This window comes from Ursus americanus, chromosome 24 (genome assembly GCF_024610735.1).
Source record: "Ursus americanus isolate L20-20 chromosome 24, mUrsAme1.1.p, whole genome shotgun sequence".
NCBI lineage: Eukaryota > Metazoa > Chordata > Mammalia > Carnivora > Ursidae > Ursus > Ursus americanus.
The window spans coordinates 35,658,167-35,680,889 of record NC_142150.1 but is presented as its reverse complement, the minus strand read 5'-3'; the positions used below and the strand labels follow the sequence as shown (position 1 = coordinate 35,680,889).

At 41.0% G+C, this 22,723-nt stretch overlaps 1 protein-coding gene across 5 annotated transcripts; it reads left to right on the top strand.

Annotated features, from left to right (window-relative positions):
* Positions 1–157: 157 nt before the first annotated feature.
* Positions 158–21,785, top strand: LOC123785071 (glycine N-acyltransferase). Of its 5 annotated transcripts, none has more exons than XM_087854892.1 (7): positions 158–395; positions 633–830; positions 3,993–4,088; positions 7,710–7,817; positions 18,648–18,774; positions 20,131–20,302; positions 20,734–21,785. In XM_087854892.1, exons 3-7 carry the CDS (start codon positions 4,011–4,013, stop codon positions 21,134–21,136), a joined length of 888 nt encoding a protein of 295 aa, XP_087711018.1. In that variant the 5' UTR covers positions 158–395; positions 633–830; positions 3,993–4,010; the 3' UTR covers positions 21,137–21,785. The 5 variants fall into 5 exon arrangements, with proteins under 5 accessions (XP_087711018.1, XP_045642697.2, XP_045642695.2 ...); XM_045786741.2 differs by having other exon boundaries at positions 158–433; XM_045786739.2 differs by lacking the exon at positions 633–830.
* The last annotated feature ends 938 nt before the right edge of the window (positions 21,786–22,723 follow it).

Genomic DNA, 22,723 nt, shown 5'->3' with positions numbered 1-22,723 from the left:
GAAGGAGAGGTTAAAGGTGTGGCTTACACAACATGCCTCTCCTTCTGGTACCTGGTCTTTCGGTACCACAGGGCTTTAGGATTGCAGTCATAGCAGGGCTGGTGGGGGCAAAGAGCAACCTGGTGATTTGGAAAAAGCAGCTCAGGTGGTACACTGCTGGCCTCGCAGATAGTTCCCTTAACAAGAGTCCCTGAGAAGAAGGGCTGGATTTCACAAGAGCTGACACCAGATTTTTTTTGCTAACGTGCAAGGTCCACTAAATGAGCCTGTGCTCAGTAATTTCTGGAGGAGACAAACCTAAACGCAGTCTGCAAGACCCTACCGAACCGACTGCATCAGAAGGAAATTTCATCGTCTAGGAGTCTGCTCCTCTTCATTTGCTCCTGGGGACACCGGCAAGGATTGGTGTGGAGACAGCGAGACAGCTTTCCAGGTGGTGACTCATACTAAAATAGATATATATAAAATCTCCATTGCTTTAAGACATCATCTCCACTTAAGGGAGACAAATCAAAATGTGATCAAAATACGATGGCAGACATATCTAAGGAAAGGGAATAACTTAAGAAACATGTATCTGGCACTTAGTTTGTGAGGAGTAACTTGTTCGGTAATATGAAAAATTCTTGCAGGTCGCTGATCTGAACTAATGAATGAGGAGAGATTTGGACACTTTCTGGAAGCACGGGGTGAATGGAGCCCTTAATGTGTGGGGACTGCACCTGTTATCATATTTAATCCTTCTGGTTATATTACAAGGGAGGTCGTTTTTCCCTGCATGTGACTCATAAGAAGACTGCTGCACTCACACTCAGAAAAGAAAGAAGGAGGTGACTACGAGCCTGCCTTGTTTGCCTGAGTGTCACTGTCGTGTTTTGCAGATACTGTGTTTTTTCAAATCGAAGGTTTGTGGTGACCCCACATCAAGCAAGTCTATGGGCACCATTTTCCAACAGTATTTGCTTCCTTTGTGTCTCTGTGTCACACTTTCGTAATTCTTATACTATTTCAAACTTTCGCATTATCATTGTATTTGTTATGGTGCTCTGTGATCAGTGATCTTTGGTGTTGCATTTGTAATTCTTTGGAGATGCCACGAACTGGGCACATACAAGATGGTGAACTCCATCACTAAATGTTGTGTGTGTGCTGACTGCCCTTCCGATGTCTCTTTCTCCTTGGGCTTCCCTATTCCCTGAGACACAACAATATTGAAATGAGGACAGTTAACCATACAATGAATGACCTGTAAGTGTTCAGGTGAAAGGAAGAGTCGTACGTCTCCCACTGCGAATCAAAAGCTAGAAATGAAAAAACAAAACAACAACAACAACAAAAAACAAAAGCTAGAAATGACTAAGCTTAGGGAGGAAGGCAGGCCAAAAGCCAAGACAGGCTGAAAGCCCAAGGTGGTTTCCCCTTACACAGTTCAGCAACGAGCCAAAGACTGTAGGAGATTGCTCTTTCCCAAAGATTTCCAGAACTCTCTCTCATTCTCCCTTTCCCTCTCTCGTTTTCTCTCTTTCTCATTCTCTCTCTCTCCCCATCCTCCTGCTTTCTCTCTTTCTGAAGCTCCACACTGGCCTCTATCTCTGTATGCTCAAGTCAGTGCGAGTGCAGTGGTTTGGTCAGGCTCCATTTCCCTGACCTGTAGCCTTCAAACAAGCTGATACAATCATAAAACTCACATTTTTTCTTTCCCTTTAATCGGAAATGGTAGTTCTGCACTGTGCAATGTTGTTTCATTTGCTGTTTAGTTTTTTGGGTTTTTTTTTCAAGTATTTGATCTTTTTTTAAAAGATTGTATATATGTATTTAGCAGAGAGAGAGAGAGAGGGCACGCAAGCAGAGGGAGTGGCAGAGGGAGAGGGAGAAGCAGGCTCCCTGCTGAGCAGGACTCTGGGATCAGGACCTGAGCTGAGGACAGATGCTTAACCAACTGAGCCACCCAGGTGCCCCTCATTTGCTGTTTAGTTTTGTCTTTTTTTTTTTTTTTCCAGGGGAGAAGGTAAATCCAGATCCTGTTACCCTAGCTGGGCCAGCAGCAGAAGCCTCCTCCCTGCTGTCCTAAAGTGACAAAGTTACCCAGTTCCGACCTGGAGCACGGCATCTCACTCACAGCCGGGTTTAATACAACATCTCAGAACACTTCTTCGGTGTCTTCACTTAGAAGTGACTTTGTCCTCCTCCAAAGATCATAGTTCCAAAGTAGAATGCTGTAACACAGACTCTTTTCTCCTTTTCCATGTGGTTGGGATTTTATAGAACATTTTGGCAATCCCAATTTCACGCAGTGGGTCAACTATGTAAAGCTGCTGTATTTATTCTAGCTCGTAATCAGTACAATATGCACCAGAGGTGCAAGAGGGAGGCTTCGAGATGGAGTAAGGCTTTAGAAAAGGGTGAAAATACCAGTTTGGAATGTAGCCTGGAAATTATTTTTTAAAGATTTTATTTATTTATTTGACAGAGAGAGGGAGGATGCAAGTAGGCAGAGGGAGAGGGAGATGCAGGCTCCCCACTGAGCAGGGAGCCCAATGTGGGGCTCGATCCCAGGACCCCAGGATCAGGATCCAAGCCAAAGGCAGACATTTAATGGACTGAGCTACCCAGGTGCCCCTAGTCTGGAAATTTTTTTTAAAAAAGATTAATCGTTTATATTTAGACCATGTCCAAATACCCACATTAAAAAGACTGCAGCAAAATACCGTGCAATATACAGCACTTTAACTCAGGTGGGGAGAAGGAGGAGGAGGAAGAAGAGGAGAGGACAGAAAAGGATGGGAAGGAAGAAGAGAGGGAGGAGGAGGAGTGGTAGTAGTAATAAAATACCATGTTCAGTGCTGACTATATGACAGATAGTCTCCTAAGCCCTTATTGACTCATTTAATGTATTAACTCATTTAGTTCCCACAAGCATTCTATAAATTAAATAGCACTATTATCCCATCTCCTTTTTTTTTTTTTTTTTAAGATTTTACTCTTTGAGAGAGAGAGAGTAAACGAGCAGGGATAGAGGGAGAGGAAGAGAGAGAAGCAGACCCCCTGCTGAGCAGGGAACCAACACAGGGCTGGATCCCAGACCCTGGGATCATGACCCAATCCAAAGCAGACACTTAACCGACTAAGCCATCCACGTGCCCCTCCCCCATCTCCTTTTGAAGTTGTGAAAATCAATAAGAGGAACCCTTTAGAATGGACTCAGGAAGCCATCAGAGGGAGCTGTGGCCATACCACTCTTCCTTGCACACAGTACAGACCCAACAGAAAGTGACCTCCCTCTAAGTCCATCTTACTCTAGCTCCTACCTTACCAGGGAGCTGGAAGAAAGCAACAGCCCTCCCCTCAGCAACAGCCCAGCCAATGAGAAGTGGTCACAACTCAGCCAATAAAAAGCCTCTATCCTTGGAACCCTTCCTTTCCTCCAATGGGCCTTTTGTTTAGAACAGCCTTCCCAACTTCTCTCATCCTTCTATGAAAGAGTGTTTCTGCCCTTTGTTCTCCAGACTTGCCTACAATTTTCCATAGCTTTCTTATCCTTGATTGCAATTCCTTGCTATTCCCAAGTAGCCATTTTTGATGGTAAAATAACTGGCAGTTTTATTTTTGAGGTTAACAGAGGAAACCAAGGTCCGGAAAGAGTAAGTAACTTCCCCAGTGTTACACAACTTTTTACTGGTGGAGTCAGGAGAATCACTAATGGCAAATGAATTTCAAAAGATGTTATATATACTTAAAAATGTGCTTGCTAATCTAAAGTGAAACTGATAGCTGGACTACACTGAAGTGTAAGAAAGTGAACTAAAAACATGCAGAAAGCACCTCCCTTCCTTTCTACCAGTATCATCCTTCCTTGGAGTTGGTGAAAACTTTAGTGAAGATAAAGAGACACTGAAGGGGGACCTGGCCATTGGAAGACAACTTACTACTCATTTTTCTGAATCGCCTCCAGCTTCTTCTCATTGCTGGCTGTTTCTTGGTTCTCCCTCTAGGCTAAAGTATCTTCCACAATGTTCCCATTACAAGGTGTCCAGATGCTGCAGACACTGGAGAAATCCCTGAGGAAGAGCCTTCCTGAATCCTTAAAGGTGACAGTGAAAAATTCTGGGGGAAGTAAGGAATAGAAATTTTCTGTGAAACAAGAAAAGAGATTAACATTTATTGAACATCCGGTCTGTGCCAGGTGCTAGTGGTGTTTTCTCTTACTGAGCTTGCACTACCTTTCTACAACATATTTGCTATTATGTCTGTGTCACTGATGAGAAGACAGAGCTCAGTTAGGTGATTTACCTAATATCACATAAACAGTAAGTTCAATGCTATGTTATGAACATAGGTATGCTTGGAACCTAACTGCCTTTTGCTTTGTGCTCTGTGATTACAAAATGGTTCCCTTACTCCTTTCCAAGGAAAAAAAAAAAGGAAAACATTTTGTAATAACACTGGAATTTTGTCCAGAGTTTTCCTCCAAGGTTCACTGGGACTACAGTTAATGTTTAAATTATTCTCCTGAAAAGAACACTTCCCAGGTGAGAGGTTAACCATCAAGACCTCTGAAAGTCAAAAGAGGTCAATTCTTATTTTGACTTAAATTTCCCAATTTCTCTGAACTGACTGCACACCAGGCTATTTTGTGACTGACTCCCAGTATCTCCCTTAACCTAGTACAACTGCTCAGAAATCTCAGGATTAAATAAGATGTACATATAAATACCTACATCCAGAACTGTGCAAGAGTATCTCTAATGACATGCTCGGGTACTTGCTTGTGTTTCTCTTTAGCACCAAAGGGACAGGGTGCATGTACCAGTGGAACCAAAATACAACCATGTGTCTTTGTGTATTGTGTATGTGTGTTTAGATGACAATTGTTTTCCCTGAAAAAAGAAATTTCTGTAGACATAGAAATTGGATTTTTACTGTTTTATAGACACTCCTATAAGATGCATACATTTGAGATAAGATAAATGCATTTGTCTCCCTCACTCCCTCACAGGTCTGTTACTCCCTTCTTTCAGTATAAAGGAGAAAAATATTAGCATTATTTTATTTGGAGATCACCTGGCATAGTTTTTAATTATTAGAAACAGACTAATGAAACGTTGCCCTATTCTCTAATTACTACGAAAAAAATAACTTCGAGCCACAGCTAATCCTTGAACAACATGGGTCTGAATTATTTGAGTTCACTTATATGTGGATTTTTTTCAATAAATACAGTACACTACAGCAAATGTATTTTCTCTTCCTTGAAATTTTATTAATAACATTTTCTTCTAACTTATTTTACTGTAACAATACAATATGTAACATATAAAATACATCTTAATCGACTGTTCATATCATCAGTAGGGCTTCTGGCCAATTGTAGGTTATTCATAGTTAAGTTTTGGGGGAATCAAAAGTTATATGCAGATTTTCCACTGTGCGGGGAATCAGTACCCCCAGCCCCCCATGTTGTTCAAGGGCCAACTGTGATCCAAAACTAAAGTCACCCACTTTGGTAGACTCCCACTAACATTAATCTCTATTACTTAATCTTTAACTCTTTTCCCTTGGTTATCCTTAAGATCCAGGCAATCTTGCAGAGAGACAGTCAATTTTGGGGGAGGAGGTTGCATTAGTTAGACACTCTACGAACAGTTGCCTAAGATATGTTTATGGTGAGTAGCTATTTTATAAATTCTTCAGGTCACAAGTGTTTCTTCATGCTTTAGTGCAGAATGTTGTCATTTAAATTTCTCTTTACCCCTTCTGTTAATTAGACCCCAAATATTTTGAGAAAACTCTTGGTGTATCCCAAGTGTCCTTTCTTGGAACATCTCTGTGGTAGGATAAGGTGGCTCTCTTTGTGCCTTAATTTCCATGCAGGATTAGCATTCTCCTTCCATTGCATATTAAAGATACACGTTTCCTCCTAATTGAAATCTAGAATATTTGTATGCCAGGTCCTTTTAATGGATGTATGACCTAAAACTCAAAACTTACTTGCATCTCAGTTGAGAAGAAGTCCAGCCATTCTTCTCAGTGTTAGATATTAAACACACGGTAGTGCTTGTGTCAGCTCCAGCCGAGTCACCTTAGAGTAGCTGCCTGGTACGTTCTGAGTTCAGCAGGAAAAAAGAAAAAAACATTTTTAATTATTTAGGCCATGGGAATAACAGAGTAACAGTTCTACATGTTTTCAGATCCCATCATGGATAATATTGTAGTGCAAATCCACTTTACAGGCCCCAAAAGCAAATGTGTTAAAAGATAATGTCTATATTTTGCCAAACTATACTGAATTTCTTTATCAAGACTCCACTTATGGTTGAAAGCAAAATAAATTTAGATAAACTCAGTCAACTGAGATTTTTTTAAAGAGTTATTTATTTATTTATTTGAGAGCTAGAAAGAGAGAGAGAGGGAGGGAGCATGTACAAGCAGGGGCAGGAACAGAAGGAGAGGGAGAGAGAGAGAGAGAAGCAGACTCCCCACTGAGTGCGGAGCCTGATGAGGGCTTGATCCCATGACCCTAAGATCATGACCTGAGCCAAAACGAAGAGTGGGGTACTTAACCAACTGAGCCACCCAGGCGCCCCTCAACTGAGTTTTTTTCCCTTCTCTTTCTCCCTGGCGTAACATCAATAGTTTATGTGGGCTGGAGAGCAGGGGGGAAAGATATTGGCATGGTCCTTGGTCATCATCCATCCGTGGTGGAAATTATTAAAGTATATACCATCTTTTTGACCTTGGGCCATTGGCATGTTTCCATGCTGGTATCTGCAGAGTCTTCATATTTACAGTTGCCATGAGGCCCACGCTGGTATCCACTGCTGCATTCCCCAGTCCCCAAACCACAAAAATGCAAATGTTCACAGCCTCGATCTCATTCATTCTCTCCTCCTCCTCCCTCTCTCTCAACAGCCCATATAACACGATGAGGGTGGGGATCCAAGACTGGACCCCAGGCCACGGGACCGCACAGCCCATTCTCTTGAGCACTTTGCTATAGGCTCTGCTTGTTAGTGGAAGCTCATTGAATCTTTCCAGAGAATAATGTGGTCATTTATGTTAAGGAGTTTTAAACACGTGCATAATCTTTGAGCCAGCACTACTCTTCTGGATATTCTAAGAAAATAGGTGCCCGTGCAAAGATTTCTGTGCAAGCATGTTCTATGAAGAATGATTTGTCAAAGTGAAAAGATGGAAATGGCTAAAATTGCCACCAATAGGCAAATAAATTGAACTGTGATCATCCATACAGTGGAATCCTATGCAGCCATTATAAAATAATTGAAAAATTTTCTGTTTATGAAGAGATAAATATGACCACAGTGCATTCAGTGGGGGAAACACGAGGCATCAGATTATTTTATGTTTGCAAACTTGTGTATCTCTATGTGTATGAATAGGAGAGTCTTGGAAGAGATCATTTTAAATCCTAAAATGAAGAGTGGTATTCTTAAAATCATCATATTTTATCTGTCCAAACATTTTACTGTATGCATGTGTGATTCAGATTGGATGGGGAAGAAAAAGCTCTCCTCATTAGAGGGGCAAAAATGTAGTACATGGAGATTGTTTGACCTAGATGCCCTACTTGGCCTTATTCCAACATAAAATTCCATGATTTCATAGAAATCATCCTTGTCCTGATCAAACAAGGCACTTTACCATCTCTTCCTAACGAGCCAACCCTCTCTCCCTTACTTGGAATGCTGCAGGTGTATGGGACTGTCTTCCACATGAACCAGGGAAATCCATTCAAGCTGAAGGCCCTGGTGGACAAGTGGCCTGATTTTACAACAGTGGTTATCCGCCCTCAGAAGGAGGTAAGGTGCCACATGTGGAATGAATATGCCTCTGTGTTCATTTTTACTGTGTGTCTGCCATGCACCTGGCAGTGTGGCAGCCCCAGGGGATACAGAAATGAATTGTGTGATGGTGAGCAAGTCCTGTCCTCAGGGAGCTCATAGTCTGGAAATAAAAATCGATAAGCAAATAAAACAACAGAGTGTGAAGTGTGCAAGAACAGAAGATATACAACAAGAAATAGCCCAGGTAAAAGCTGATTCAATGATGAAGGTTGGAGATGGAAGTTACAGGATAAGGTCAGAGACGCTTCCTAATGAGAGGTTTCATCTGCACTGGATTTCGTGCAAATTTTGTAGATAGTGGTAGGCTGACAAGAAAAAGAGGCCATTTGAACCAGAGAAGAAACCAAGGGCCAAGACAGGAAGGTGTGAGACAGCACGATGCGTTAGAACGATTATAAAAAAGTAAACTTATAAAACTACAATTTCCATATGCATTTTGGGGAAATATTTAAAGATTTATTTATTTTTGTTTTAGAGAGAGAGAAAGCATAAGTGGGGGGAGGAGCAGAGGGAGAAGGAGAGAATCTCAAGCAGAGCGTGGAGCCTGATGCAGGGCTAGGCTAGCTCTCACAAGCCTGAGATCATGACCTGAGCCAAAACCAAGAGTTGGACACTTAACCAACTGCACCACCCAGGTGCCCACATTTTGGGGAAACACTTAAAAACTAGAGAAACTAAACAGTTAATACATTTCAGACAAAAATTCCTAAGCTTATTTTTAAACACCCAGTAAAATTATAAATTTATAAAAATACAAATATTGTATCTTTCATAGAAATGAGATTATTTGAAAACCACTAAATTAAATAATATATAAAGAAATCTGTATTAGTAATAAAAACTGAACTGAAATAAAATTATTTGATCTTTTATGTTAAATGTGATCTTAAGGAACAAAATGTATTAGCGGGTATCCTTGCTGACTTGTCAGTGTGTTTTGGGGCAACATTTTCCGATTATTTTTTAAGAAGCTTTCTTATTCTGCACTGAGCTGTGGTAATACTTTCTGTGCCTCCTTCCTCCCAATAATCTCATCTGTTATTGGAAGGAGTTAGGGAGACCCTAAGTTTGTCTCATCCCTCGAATACAAGTAGATAGTTATCAAATCATTCTAAACACCCAAGAAACAATCAGAGATCTGAAAAAACAAATGCAAGTCTACACATAGAAAAGCGACCACCGTTTGGAAGGTAAGAGGTACAGAGACTTGAATCTGGGGTGATATAACTGAGGATACGGAGGCAGGGAGGCAGCCGGCTTCAGGAGGCTACTGCGAAGTATTCTAAGCAGTGAAATGCAGAACTGGAACTTTGAGCAGTCGGCTACAGTGGGGGATGTGCCTGGCTTAACGGTGCTCTGGTGGCGAAGCAGCTCAGGTGGTGAATCAGGGCAGAATCCCAGGTGTGACAGAGTGGTCTCAGGATCCCCAGGGTGGCAAGAAGGAAGGGTGGTGCCCAAGTGTGGCAGGCAGAGTTTCCAGGTGTAGGAACGGGGAAGACAGCTGAGAAGACAGCTGAGAACAGTGATTGGAGGTGCTGGCTTTGTGCTCTATGTTGCTGTAAACTGCAGAGAGCTGCGCGGTCGTGTGACAGCTTTCTTGGGAACAGGTCCAGCAAAAGGCAGAAGCATACGGAGACCCTCCGTGGGAGGAACAGCGCAGGTCCCCACCACGGGAGTCCTAAAATTGTGGAGTTTGGAAACTCAGTTGTGTTTGTGAGATGAAAATGCTTGGACACATGTAGGGTGAACATAGAGTTCTGATGAAAACCAAGTAGACAAAAGTGATTGATTGCTTTTCTCTGAGGGCTCAATGAAGAGGGGGGGCCGAGAATTTTCAGCTCCAGGGCTAGAGAGCCGGGCAGGGCCATTTTCATCAACCCCCTTCAGGGCTGAAAGTCTTCAGGGAGTAAAACAGCGCCACCTAGTGGAGTTGGAGTCGCTTACACGGAGCCCTGCCCCTGTGCGCTTGGAGGTGCATTTCCACTAGGACAAGTCCATCTGAGAATCAGCACAACTGGTGCCTCCCCCAGAAAACCAGCACGAACAACTCCTCACACCAAGTTTACTGATCACTTGCTGATCACTTGCAGCAAGAGGCTGCAAAGCTTCAGCCCTTGGGGAAAACAGTATATAGCATTCTTTGTATTTTTATTCTTTAAGTCTTTTAGTATTATTTTTTGTTATTTTCTTAGTTTTTCAATTTTTTATTTTTATATATTTTATATCTATTTTTCATTTTTTGTTTGCTTTCATTGTATTGTATTTTATATATATACATATATTTAATGTATATATGTATATACACATTATTCATATTTCACTGTTTTTTATATATATATACATTATATATATTTCATTGTATTATATTTTATATATATATGTATGTGTGTGTGTGTGTGTGTGTGTATATATATATATATATATATATATATATATATATAATATCTCTCTCTTTCTTCCCTTCCTTCCTTATTTTGGGATATATAGTTCTTTTTAACAAGCAGACCAAAACACACCCAGGATCTAGGGGTTCTTTTCCTTGTTATTGTTTCTTTCTTTTTTTCTTTTCTGGACAAAATGATAAGACAGAAAAATTCACCCCAAAACAAAGAATAAGAGGTAGTACTCACAGCCAGGAATTTAATCAATACAGATATAAGTAAGATGTCTGAACTAGAATTTAAAACAATGATTATAAAGATACTACCTAGGCTTGAAAAAAGCATAGAAGACACTAGAGAATCCCTTCTGTAGAGATAAAAGAACTAAAATCTAGTCAGGCCAAAATTAAAATTGCTATTACTGAGATACAGACCCAAGTGGAGGCCATAAAAACAAGTATGAATGAAGCAGAAGAGAGAATCAGTAATACAGAAGAAGAAATAATGGAAAATAAGGAAGCTGAAAAGAAGAGGGAAAGAAAACTATTAGATAATGAAGGTAGACTTAGGGAACTCAACAATTTCATAGAACAAAATATCTGTATTATAGGAGTCCCAGAAGAAGAAGAGTGGGGAAAAGGGGTAGAAGGTTAATTTGAAAAAATTATAGCTAAGAACTTTCCTAATCTGGGAAAGGAAACAGGCATCGAAGTCCAAGAGGCACAGAGAACTCCTCTCCAAATCAACAAAAATAGGCCAACACCTCAACATACTATAGCAAAACTTGCAAATCACAAAAATAAAGAGAAAGTCCTGAAAGCAGTTGGGGACAAGAGGTCCTTAACCTACAAGGGTAGATATATAAGGCTGGCAGCAGACCTGTCCACAGACACCTGGCAAGCCAGAAAGGACTGGCATGATAAATCCAATGTGCTAAATGGGAAAAATATGCAGCCAAGAATACTTTATCCAGCAAGGCTGTCATTCAGAATAGAAGGAGAGATAGAGTTTCCAAGACAAACAAAAACTAAAGGAATTCATGAACACTAAACTAGCCCTGCAAGGAATATTTAAAGGAACCCTCTGAGCGCAAAGAGAGACCAAAAGTAACAAAGACTAGAAAGGAACAGAGACAATCTACAGAAATGTTGACTTTACAGGTAATACAATGGCACTAAATTCATATCTTTCAATAATTACTCTGAATGTAAATGGACTAAATGCTGCAATCAAAAGACAGAGAGTATCAGAATGTTTAAAAAAGCAAGACCCCTGAAACAAACAATCCTAAAATGTGTATGGAACCAGAAAAGACCCTGAATAGCCAGAGGAATGTTAAAAAAGAAAACGAAAACTGGAGGCATCCCAATTCCGGACTTCAAGCTATATTACAAAGCTGTAACCATCAAGACAGACTGGTACTGGCACAAAAACAGACACATAGATCAATGGAACAGAATAGAAAACCCAGAAATTAATCCTCACCTCTGTGGTCAACTAATCTTCAGCAAAGCAGGAAAGACTATCCAATGGAAAACATATAGTCTCTTCAAAAAAATGGTGTTGGGAAAATTAGTCATATGGAGAAGAATGAAACTGGACCAATTTCTTACACCATACACAAAAATAAACTTAAAATGGATGAAAGACCTAAATTTGAGACAGGAATCCATCAAAATCCTAGAGGAGAACACAGGCAGCAACCTCTTTGTCCAGCAACTTCTTGCTAGACACGTCTCCAAAGGCAAGAGAAACAAAAGCACAAATGCACTATTGGAACTTCTTCCAGGATAGAAAGCTTTTACACAGCAAAGGAAACAAACAACAAAACTAAAAGGCAACCTACAGAATGGGAGAAGATATTCACAAATGACATGTCTGATAATGGGCTAGTATCCAAACTCTATAAAGAACTTACCAACTCAACACCTAAAAAACAAAAAAATCCAATCAAGAAATGGGCAGAAGACATGAACAGACATTTCTCCCCAGAAGACATACAAATGGCCAACAGACACATGAAATATCTCAATATCACTCAATATCACTCGGCATCAATACAAATCAAAACCACAATGAGACACCACCTCACACCAGTCAGAATGGCTAAAATTAATAATGAAGGAAACAAAAAGTGTTGGTGAGGATGTGGAGAAAGGGGAACCTGTCGGGTTTGGCGGGCAAACTCCGAGAGGCAAATGAAAAGATGATTCCAGACACCTTAGTGGGAGAAAGGAGAGGCCTGGGGACCAAACACTGTAGTGGTGAAAGGTCCTGAGCCAAGCTTTGTCTCCACTTTTATTGGGGTCTTAGCAATACATCAGGAGCAAGCAAAGCAAGGAGCAAAGTGTCAGGATAATTTAATATAATAACAATGGTCGGGATAATAATATATGGGGCAGCATGTGATAAGGGTGAGGAGGCAAGAAGTCCGTGAAGTATGTGACTACCACAGGTGCCCGTTTTTCTTCAAAAATTAAGCATTTACTCTCTAGATGAGAACCTTGAGCCACAGTAAGAATCTGGCCATTTCAGTCAAGAAACTTCCAAGGAGGCCCAGCATTCTAGGCACTCCTCCTTCCTTTGCTTCTCAATTAGTGTCATCCAGGGAGGCATATAAAAGTCAGATTTTGTCTATCCAGGCACTGTGAATTCCCACAGGAACCCTCTTATGCTTTTGGAGGGAATGCAAACTGGTGCAGCTGCTCTGGAAAACAGTATGGAGTTTCCTCAAAAAGTTACAAATAGAGCTACCCTGCCACTCCGAATCTATGCAAAGAGCCCAGATATCCATGGACAGGTGAATGGATAAAGAAGATGTCGTATATATGTATATACAATGGAATATTTCTCAGTCATCAAAAAGAATGAAATCTTACCATTTGCAATGACATGGATGGAACTAGAGAATATTACACTAAGCGAAATAAGTCAGAGAAAGACAAATACCATAAGATTTCACTCATGTGTGGAATTTAAAAATAAAACAATGAACATAGTTTCCCTATGGGAGGGGGAAGGGAAAAAAAGATAAAAACAGAGGAAGCAAACCGCAAGAGACTCTTAACAATAGGGAACAAACTGAGTGTAGCTGCAGGGGAGGGGAGTGAAGTGATGGGGTAACGGAGTGATGGGCATTAAGGAGGGTGCTTGATGTATTGAGCACTTCTTGCTATATGCATCTGATGAATCACTAAATTCCACCTCTGAAACTAATAATACACTACATGTTATCCAAGTTGAATTTAAGTAAAAAAAATTTTTTTTAAAGATTTTATTTATTTATTTGACAGAGATAGAAACAGCCAGCGAGAGAGGGAACACAAGCAGGGGGAGTGGGAGAGGAAGAAGCAGGCTCCCAGCGGAGGAGCCTGATGTGGGGCTCGATCCCATAATGCCGGGATCACACCCTGAGCCAAAGGCAGGCGCTTAACCGCTGTGCCACCCAGGCGCCCCAGTAAAAAAAAAATTTTTAAATAATAATTAAAAAAATAAAAAATAGAAAGCAAGTCTAAAAAATAATAATCTCATCTGTTATTTAATAATTTGAGATGATTTTCCTAAATAAGTGGTTTCTGTCTTTTTGGAACTACATTTTGTCTAACTCTAGCATCGTTTTAAGAAAGCATTTCTAATTTTTCACCTTCTTTGGCTTCATTAAGTATAGATGGAGATTTTATTTTTATTTCTTTTATAATGATTTTTTTATTATATTATGTTAGTTACCATACAGTACATCCCTAGTTTTTGATGTAAAGTTCCATGATTCATTACTTGTGTATAACGCCCAGTGCACCATGCAATACATGCCCTCATTCATACCCATCACCAGCCTATCCCATTCCCCCACCCCCTCCCCTCTGAAGCCCTCAGTTTGTTTCCCAGAGTCCATAGTCTCTCGTGGTTCATTCCCCCTTCTGTTTACCACCCCTTCATTCTTCCCTTCCTTCTCCTACCGATCTTCCTACTTCTTATGTTCCATAAATGAGTGAAACCATATGATAATTGTCTTTCTCTGCTTGACTTATTTCGCTTAGCATAATCTCCTCCAGTCCCGTCCATGTTGCTGCAAATGTTGAGAAATCATTCTTTTTGATGGCTGAGTAATATTCCACTGTATATATGGACCACATCTTCTTAATCCAGTCATCTGTTGAAGGGCATCTCAGCTCCTTCCACAATTTAGCTATTGCAGACAATGCTGCTATGAACATTGGGGTGCATATGGCCCTCTCTTTACTACGTCTGTATCTTTGAGGTAAATACCCAGTAGTGCAATGGCTGGGTCATAGGGTAGCTCAATTTTTAACTTTTCAAGGGACTTCTACACTGTTTTCCAAAGTGGCTGTATCAACTCGCTTTCCCACCAACAGTGTAGGAGGGATCCCCTTTCTCCACATCCTCTCCAACATTTATTGTTTCCTGCGTTGTCAATTTTTGCCATTCTAACTGGCGTAAGGTGGTATCTCAATGTGGTTTTGATTTGAATTTCCCTGATGGCTAATGATTTTGAACATCTTTTCATGTGTCTGTTAGCCATTTGTATGTCTTCATTGGAAAAGTATCTGTTCATATCTTCTGCCCTTTTTTTGATTTGATTATTTGTTTCCTATGTATTGAGTTTGAGAAGTTCTTTGTAGATCTTGGATACTAATCTTTTATCTGTAGTGTCATTTGCAAATATCTTCTCCCATTCTGTGGGCTGCCTCTAAGTTTTTTTGACTGATTCCTTGGCTGTGCAGAAGCTTTTTATCTTGATGAAGTCCCACAAGTTCATTTTTTCTTTTGTTTCTCTTGCCTTTGGAGATGTGTCATGAAAAAAGTTGCTGTGGCCGATGTCAAAGAGGTTGCAGCCTTGTTCTCCTCTAGGATTTTGATGGATTCCTGTCTCACATCGAGGTCTTTCATCCATTTGGAATTTAAGTTTCATTCCAGGCAAAGACCCCATCAAAAAGGAGAATTATAGACTGATATCCCTGATGAATATGGACAACAAAATTATCAACAAGATCCTAGCTAATAGGATCCAACAGTACATTAAAAGGATTATCCATCATGACCAAGTGGGATTCATCCCTGGGATGCAAGGGTGGTTCAACATTTGCAAATAGATCAGTGTGATAGATCATAACAAGAAAAGAGTCAAGAACCATATGATCCTCTCAATTGATGCAGAGAAAGCATTTGACAAAATACAGCATCCTTTCCTGATTAAAACCCTTCAGAGTGTAGGGATAGAGGGTACATTCCTCAATTTCATAAAAACCATCTATGAAAAGCCTACAGTGAATATCATTCTTAACGGGGAAAAGCCAAAAGCCTTTCCCGTAAGATCAGGAACACGACAAGGATGCCCGCTCTCGCCATTATTATTCAACATAGTACTAGAAGTCCTTGCAATAGCAATCAGACAACAAAAAGGGATAAAAGGTATCCAAATTGGCAAAGAAGAAGTCAAACTGTCTCTCTTTGCAGATGACATGATACTCTATATGGAAAACCCAAAAGACTCCACCCCCAAACTAATAGATGGAGATTTTAATCCAGAATTAGCTATACCCAAATTTAATACTGTCACATTCATAAATGGTGTGTTCTGCAAGTATTTGAACTGTAGTAAAATTTATTCTTGCAACAGACCCTTTTCCTTATACTTGTTTTCCTCTTCTTCCCATTGAGAATAAGAGAAGTATAGAAGAATGCTTTCTAATAATTGTCTTTAATTTGAAATTTTAATGCAATATGTGGGTAGAGAATACTGTTGTTATACAATTGTCTATCATAAATTGAATACTGACTCTCTTGATCTCATTATTTAAATGATTTAGGAATAATTGTAATGCACCAATAAAAATACCAATATTTTAGTACTTTAAAATATCACAGTATATCTCACATTTTGGTCCTTAGTACATTTGGAGTGTATTTTGTGTATGGTGTAAGAAAGTGGTCCAGTTTCATTCTTTTCCATGTAGCTATCCAGTTTTCCCAACACCATTTATTGAAGAGACTGTCTTTTTTCCTTTGGATATTCTTTCCTGCTTTGTCTGTCATAGAATAATGGACTGTATAAACAGGAGTTTATTTCTGTCTCTCTATTCCGTTTCATGACCTGTGTATTTATTTTTGTGCCAATATCATACTGTTTTGATTACTATAGCTTTGTAATATATCTTGAAATCTGGAATTGTGATATCTCCATTTTTACTTTTCTTTCTCAAGATTGCTTTTGCTATCCAGGGTCTTTGTAGTTCCATACAAATTTTAGTATTATTTGTTCTAGCTCTGTGAAAAATGCTGTTGGTATTTTTTTTTTTTAAGATTCTATTTATGTATCTGAAAGAGAGAGAGAGAGCACAAGCAGAAGGAGAGGTAGAGACAGAGGGAGAGGCAGGCTCCCCGCTGAGCAAGGAGCCCGACACGGGACTTGATCCCAGGACCCCGGGATCATGACCTGAGCCTAAGACAGATGCTTAATTATCTGAGCCACCCAGGTCCCCCAAACGCCGTTGGTATTTTGATTGGGATTGCACTGAATCTGTAGTTTGGGTAGTATGGAAATTTTGATAATATTAATTCTTCCACCCCATGAGTATGGAATATCTTTCCCTTTGTTTGTGTCATCTTCAATTTCTTTCATCGGTGTTTTGTAGTTTTCAGAGTACAGGCCTTTCAGTTTGTAGGTTAAGTTTATTCCTACGTATTTTATTCTTGCTGATGCAATTGTAAATGGAATTGTTTTCTTAATTTTTTTATTACTTCATTATAAATGTATAGAAACAACCAATTTCTGTGTATTAATTTTGTATCCTGCAACTATACTGAATTTATTTATTACTTTTAAAAGTTTTTGAATGAAGTCTTAGGGTTTTCTATGTGTAGTATCACGTCATCTGCAGATAGTGACAGTTTAACTTCTTTAACAATTTGGATGAATTTTATTTATTTCTTTTTCTGGTTGGAATGCTGTGGTTAGGACTTCTAGTACTGTGCTGAATAAAAGTGGCAAGAGTGGGAGCATCTGGGTGGCATAGTTGGTTAAGTGTCTGACTCTTGGTTTCGGCTCAGGATGAGATCCTGTGGTCATGGGATCCAGCCCTGCATCTGGCTCAGTGCTCAGTGTGGAGTCTTTGAGATTCTCTTTCCCTCTCCTTCCGCCCCTCCCACTCATGAGCTCTCTCTCTCTGAAATAACTAGATAAATCTTTAGGAAAAAGAGTGGCAAGAGTGGACATCCTTGTCTTCCTCCTGGCCTTAGAGAAAAGTTCTCAGTTCTTCACCATAAGGGCTTAATATCCATAATCCATAAAGAACTTACACAACTCAACAACACCAAAAAACAAATAATCCAATTTAAAAATGGGCAGAGGACCTGAATTAGATACTTTTCTGAAGAAGATATACACATGACCTACAGACACATGAAAAAATGCTCAACATCACTCATCATCAGGGAAACACAAATCAAAACCACAATGAGATATTACCTTACAGCTGTCAGAATGGCTACAATAAAAAGGTAAGAAATAATAAGCATTGGCACAGATGTGGAGAAAAAGGACCTTCATGCACTGTTGGTGGGAATGTAAATTGGTACAGCCACTGTGGAAAACAGTAAGGACGTTCCTCAAAAAACTAAAAATAGAAATACCATATGATCCAATAATTGCACTACTGGGTATTTACCCAAAGAAAAGGAAAACACAAATTTGAAAAGATATATGTACCCCTATATTTGTAGGAGCATTATTTATAATACCCAAGATATGACAGCAACCCAAGTGTCCATCCATAGAAGAATCTTTTTTTACCCAATCTTTTTATCACACACACACAAAAAAGATTTCGTGTTTGTAGAGTATTACTCAGGCATAAAAAGAATGAGATCTTGCCACTTGTGAAACATGAATGGACCTAGAGGGTATAATGCTAAGTGAAATAAGTCAGACAGAGAAAGACAGATACCATATGATTTCCCTCATAAGTGAAATCTAAAAAACAAACAAACAAACAAAAATCAGAAACAAACCCATAAATACAGAGAACAAACAGATGGTTCCCGGAGAAGAGGGTGGAGGCATGGGCAAAACGAGTGAAGGGGAGAGGGAGGTACGGGCTTCCTGTTATGGATGAATAAGTCATGCGGATAAAAGGTACAGCATAGGGAATACAGTCAGTGGTGGTGTAATAGTGATGTATAGTGAGAGACAGTAGTGATACTTGTGAGCATAGCATAAAGTATAGACTTGCTGGATCATGATATTGTATACCTGAAACTAATGTAATGTTGTGTGTCAACCATACTTCAATTTTAAAAACTCACAATATAGTGGAAACTAGAAAAAAGTATTGCCATCATGAACTATAAAGAATTTGTTTTATTCCCCTTTTCCCAATGACAATAGGAGATGATAGATGATTTCGATCACTACACCAATACTTACCAAATCTACTCCAGCGACCTCAAGAACTGTCAGGAATTCCTTGGCTCACCAGAAGTCATCAACTGGAAACAGCATTTGCAGATCCAAAGTAAGAGAAATGGGATGTGTGCAGACTCACTTCTCTGTCCTGAACAATTTTCCCTATGAGTCATATCTCCTACACCCCAAGCTCCAGACCCTCAGCCTGCTGCCCAATCTTTTAACTCACTCATAAAGGGAGAAAAAATACCCTCAAATCTTGCAAAGAATGGGTTTTATAGGGAACCATAATATAATTTCTTGATAGCTAAGGATTTGTGGCATATTTTGCAGACATATCCAGGATCCCTTTGAGGGACTGGGTACCAAAGCAGAGCTTCCCCTAGGGCCTTCCGTTCCTGGAAAAAGAATGACAACTGGTGCCATAAAGCACCCCAGATCATGGAGGACAACTGTCATGGTTGTGGACATGCCCCCAGAGTCAGACTGCCTAGAATGGCATCTGCCTGTTACTTGCTATGTGATTCTAGTCACATGACTTAACCTGAGACCATGACTTTCATATGCAAAAATGAGGATAGTAATAGTTTCTAGAACACAGGGGCATTGAAAAGATTGAATGAAATCTTGAATAAGAATTTCTTACTACGATACCTGGATGGGTCTGTTAACTTTTGCTGTGTAACAAACCTCATAATTCTATGAATCAACAGTTTGGGCTGGGCTCTGCAAGGCAGTCCTGTTGGTCTCACTTGGGTTTACTCATGCAGTTGCAGTCCGTTGGCGGGTGGACTAAGGGTCGGCTGCTGCAGCATGGCCTCAGGCACGTGTCTGAATGATGGTTCTGGCTGTCAGTGTTGGCTGCTGTGGTGGTGGCATGTTAGGAGCACATGACCTCGGCAGGCTAGCCTAGGCCTATTCATATGGTATTGGTTTCAAGATCATCGAGATCACAAGGCGAGGGCTAGCCCCAGTGTTCGAGCATTTTTAAGTTTTTCCCCCTACATCAAATTTATCTTTCCCCACTGGCAAAAGCAAATCATATGGCCAAGGTCAGATGCGGTGCAGGAAAGGACTACTCTAGGGAATGGATACGAGGAGACACGGGTGAATGTAGGCCATTAGGGCAGCAATCTACTACACTGAGAACATAGTAAGTGCACGATGGATACTGGCTACTCTTTTTCTAAAACACTGCTCTCCTTTCATTATCAAAAGTACATGATCATGAAGTCCAGAAAACTAGGTTCCAGTCTTGCTTTGCCACTAATGGCTTAATGAATTTCTGGGCCCGTTTTCACTTACGTGAAATGGGGAAGATTGCACAAATCCTGACATGACTCCAGTCACACGGCAGCAGCACTGAGCCTAGGTGCTCTGTAAATCCCAGACACTTCCCACTCCACTGGAGCACTGCTACGCAGAAGGTACTTAAATCACTGTCTCTCCTTGTAATCCCATCTAGGTTCACAGCCCAGCCTGAATGAGGTGATAGAAAATGTGGCAGCCACTAAATCCGTCCGAGTCAAGCAAACACAGTGCTTTCTCTATATGATGGTTAATGAAGTGAAGAAACTGGTTCCCTCCCTGCTGGACGGAAAGAAGTTGTCACCCAGTGAGGGCAAGCCCAACACCATGTGAGTTTGATACAAGTCATTCCACACTACTCACAACTCCCACCACTGACCTAGCCTCCCGCTTTCTCTCCCTGCTTCCACGCTGGCCCATCTGCAATCAGTCTTCTTCAATGCAGCAAGGGTCTTTTTTTTTTTTTTAAAGGTGTAATTCAGACCATGTTCCTTCTCTGCTTAAAATACTCCACCATTTCCTTTCTCATCTGGAATATGTCAGACTTCTGCCTACTTCTTTGACCAATCCTGCCCTTCCTGCACAGTCACTCCAACAACGGTGGCCTTTTTCTGTCCTTCTGTCACCGCAAGCTCACCTATACTAGGGGACTTTGCATCTGCTATTTCCCCTGCCAACTCTGTCTCTCGAGACAATAGAGGTAACAACAGACACAAAGCTCCATACTCATGGATTTTGCTTTTCTCCTGGCCCTCCATAGCAACCAAGAGATGTTTAAACTCTCCTCTCTGGACGTCACCCATGCTCCCTTGGTGAATAAATTCTGGCATTTCGGTGGCAATGACAGGAGCCAGAGATTCATCGAGCGCTGCATCCGGACCTTCCCCACCTTCTGCCTGCTGGGGCCTGAAGGGACCCCTGTGTCCTGGGACCTGATGGACCAGACAGGCGAGATGCGGATGGCGGGGACCATGCCTGAGTACCGGGACCAAGGCCTTATCTCTCACGTCATCTATTTCCAGACCCAGGCTCTAGAAAAACTCGGCTTCCCCCTGTATTCTCACACAGACAAGAATAACAAAATTATGCAGAAGATGTGTTACAAACTGAATTACATCCCCATGCCCTGTGACTGGAACCAGTGGCACTGCGTACCTCTGTGAAGCAGCCCTGCACACAAGACAGAGGATGGGCCTGGGCCGACAGAGGGAAAGAAGAAACTGTAATTGTAACCACCGCTGAAGGAATAGCACTACTGGGGCTCTGGGGAAGCAGCATGATTGGTCGACAAGACCGCCCCGGTCCCTGCACACAAATCGCGTATGGGCTTCTTTAGACTTATCAGTCTGAGGCAGCCCCAGGTATTCCTGCAGTGGCCCCCACATAACTTAGCCCCCACAGTCCGGGGATCTCTGTGACCTTGCTTGATCAGCTACATGTCGCTCCAAATCGCTTCTCCTGGAATCCCTAGGACATGGATTAGTAGAGCCTTGACACATTTTCCAGGGAGGGGTAGTATTTTCTGGGCAATATGATTTATTCCTCTTCCTTTCTATGGCTGTTTCCTTAGTGGTCAGCAAGTGTATTCTGCTCAGTAGGTTTGTAGAGATGATCTATTCCTCTGATTGCTGCCCCAGAAGTACATTAAATATATATAAATATATGTAAGATGTTAGGTTAAACATAGTCACATGATATAGCAGGGAGAATTAATAAGAAAAAGACATAGGTTAGCCTGTCCCCTCCTCACTCCCACACTTTCCTAAACCCACCTGAACCCCCAAAAATAAAGAGATTTTGTGTTTCACTGCATACGTTGAAATGAAGTGGTTCATGATGGGGAGAGCACGGGTGAGTTTACGGAGAGAGGGAAGCGGGAGCAACCAGGCAGTGCATATTTACTGAGAAGAGACAGAAGATGATAGGGAGGGTATGGATACGTACTGCCCCACTTGCCCTCAGCCCGTTATTTCAGGATGCCTGAATTCTATGAAGTTCGTGGGAGAATATGGTTGGGAGTGTGGCAGGGTATTCTTCCTGGTAGGGATAGGTGAACTGGGAGGCTTCCTTTGCCACAGCAAATCACCTGGATTAAGAAACTGTTTCCTTCTGGTCCACCTCAGCCTGGCATTAGGCTATGCAATTGGGGATGAAATGTTCCACCCACCTACCCACACAGAAGTGGACTGACGTTTAATTTCTTGGCCAGTCAGTGTTTCTCAACCTTGGCCCAGCGGAGATTTTACACTGGACAGTTCTCTGTTGTGGGGTAGGGAGTGTCCTGTGCATTTGTAGAATGCTTAGCAGGACCCCCGGCCTCTACCCACTGATGACAGTAGCATCCTCCATCCCAGTTATGACAACTAAAAACGTCTCCAGATATTGATAAGTGTGTGCTGCAGGCAAAGTCACCTGTAACTGAGAGCCAGCAGTCTAGAGAAAGGATTCTCAAACTTGAGCCTGCATCAGAATCACAGGCTGTGATTTAACTGTCAGGCCTGTTAAAACACAGACTGTGGAGCCTAACTCCTAGATTTCGGATTCCACACATTTTGGGTAGAGTCCCAGCATTTACATTTCCAACAAGTTTCCGGGTGATCCTGATGCTGCTGGTCCATGAACCAGGCTTTGAGAACCACTGGTTTAGAGAAATAATAGAACATATTATGTCCTAGAGCCATAGATGAAAATTCATATTGCACACTACTTAGGTATACTGTTTTATTTCTGTAGGTATAATGTAAATATAC